The following is a 2,062-nucleotide window of genomic DNA, read 5'->3' as shown; positions in this document are numbered from 1 at the left end:
AATCCCTAACGTTCTGTGATTCTGTGAACATAGGAGCCCCAGCATGCTGGTAGCCATAACACACGCCTTGCTCTGCTTCTCCTGGCTATCACCCCCAGGACAAGGGTCCTCACCAGTCCTCAAGAAGGCACAAGTCACTCTCTAGTTGTGTTGCCAGCACCTCCATTCCTTACCTGCTTCGCCGTCCCCGCTTTCTCTGTGGTACACAGGTTAGGAGAAGCCACAGCCCTGCAGCACCAAGTATCTCCATGTCCTCAGGCCGGTCACTCCCATCAGGGCTTGGGTCACAGCACAAGAGCTTCACACTCACTGCTGTGCACCCTCCCAGCACCTCCTGCCCTAGCAGCATCCCATCCTTCCCTCATTCCAGGTAAGGAAAAAAGCACTAAATCCTCACTGAATCTGCGCAAGCTCCTCATCCTCACCTGGGCGGCGTGAAGGGGGCCGGGTGGAGGAAGAGAAACGCCACAAGGAGGTCCACACACTCCTCCGAGACATTGTCACTCAGGAGTTGTGCTCTGACCCACCGCTTGGCCAGCCGGGAAGTGCTGCCAAAGACAGGGTGCTGCTGTTGGAGCCTGTGAGGAAGGAGAAAAAACACTGCTCAACCCACACATCCCAGGACCCAAAACAGACTTCTGGCATTCAGCAAGAGAGAGGAGAGGGGAAAAATGTGCCAGGAACATGTGCACAGCACCACAAGCACAGGGCACTCCCTGTGGGTGTTGAGATTTTGGGAGAACGAAGGAGAAATCATGCCACATGCCACTCTCCAACCATGCAGCATTTTGGTACTTGTCTCTCCATACCAGTAGAATCGGATCTAATAAGGACAACTTGTCTCTCCCCCATACACATTCATTCCTCCATCCTCCACAGAGCCTCTCACAAGGTGGGCTGAAGGGCCACTTCCCACAGTGAGTTCCTCTCCCCATCATCACCCTCCAACATACAAGGGCACCCCCACGCTGACTTCTAGCCAAGTTCCATGTCCTGGCCCACCAGGCATCCCACCCCCTCACCTACCCATGCAGCGAGCTGGTTAGGTAGGGCAGATGCAAAATCTCCAGCTCCAGCTGCCGAGACTCCGCTGTGTCCTGGTACTTCAGCATCCCTTCTGGGGTAACCACTTCCTTCAAGATCAGGGGCTCCCGATGGTAGGCTACTTGGAGACGGAAAACATAGCCTTCCTGAATGGAAGCAGAATGTGAAGTCAGACTTGATGGTAAAATAAGCAGTCTGGTGTGCTAAGCTGCACCTCAGGGACACAACAGTAGCATCCTGGCATCAGTGCAGTCTCACCAGGCCCACCATCCAAATCCTGTTTTTGTTTAGTGGGACCACTATCACAGCCCCCCAGCTGCCTCCTCAGTAACAAGTCAGGTCTGGAGAAGGTCTCTGTTGCCTCCCTACCTTGTACACATCAGTGTGGGTGACGGCAGGTCTGCAAACCAGCTGGTGCTGCTGCTGGAGTAGCTCAGCCAGCTGGAGATGGAAAGCCGCCTTGATGCGCTTGATGGCTTCTTTGTCCTGCGGCCACTGGCCACTGCCTTCCATGTGGCAGATGACTGGGGGCAAAGAGAGAGCAGGTCAGTGAGGCCCAAAGAGAAATGAAGTGTTGAATGGGGGTGGCTGGGACTAGAGGTTGCAGCAGGAGAGCAAGAGAAGCTGGGGCTCTGTTCCTGCCTGCAGCACACCAATGCAGCAATAAAGGAGCCAGCATTGCTGCCTGCCTCCACTTCCCCCCCACCAAATCATCTCCCGGCTCACATCACTCTCCACTTACTCTTCAAAGGGGCTATGTAGGCCGGGCAGGGCTTCTCCTCTGAGGGAAGCAGCAAGTGCTTGGTCTTGATTTGGTTATGGAAGTCATATACTGGCTTCATGGGAATGGGAGGGAAGACCTAGGAGAGAGCAGCCACGCAGAGACTGAGGACAGAAAGCAGGAACGCCAGAGCACCACGCACTCCCTCAAGCCAAACTTTCTGCCCCAGCAAAGCCCTCCAGCATGGAGGGTTTAGCCAATTTGTGCATAGCCAGGCCCAGGAATGGGACAGCAAAG

The 2,062-nt window shown here is 55.0% G+C and overlaps 1 protein-coding gene across 1 annotated transcript in view; it reads right to left on the bottom strand.

Annotated features, from left to right (window-relative positions):
* Nucleotides 1-425: 425 nt before the first annotated feature.
* Nucleotides 426-2,062, bottom strand: part of LOC104538403 (nucleolar protein 6-like) — a gene marked incomplete at both ends in the record, with an annotated part of 11,605 nt that continues 9,968 nt past the window's right edge. The window contains 4 exon segments of the mRNA XM_010181596.1: nt 426-578; nt 1,027-1,190; nt 1,414-1,568; nt 1,787-1,904. Of these exon segments, the coding sequence (XP_010179898.1) occupies nt 426-578; nt 1,027-1,190; nt 1,414-1,568; nt 1,787-1,904 (590 nt within the window).

This window comes from Mesitornis unicolor, unplaced genomic scaffold, assembly GCF_000695765.1.
Source record: "Mesitornis unicolor isolate BGI_N332 unplaced genomic scaffold, ASM69576v1 scaffold34033, whole genome shotgun sequence".
In the NCBI taxonomy this organism is placed as follows: Eukaryota; Metazoa; Chordata; class Aves; order Mesitornithiformes; family Mesitornithidae; genus Mesitornis; species Mesitornis unicolor.
The sequence above is the reverse complement of the archived record's forward strand: the minus strand, read 5'-3'. Positions and strand labels throughout refer to the sequence as shown.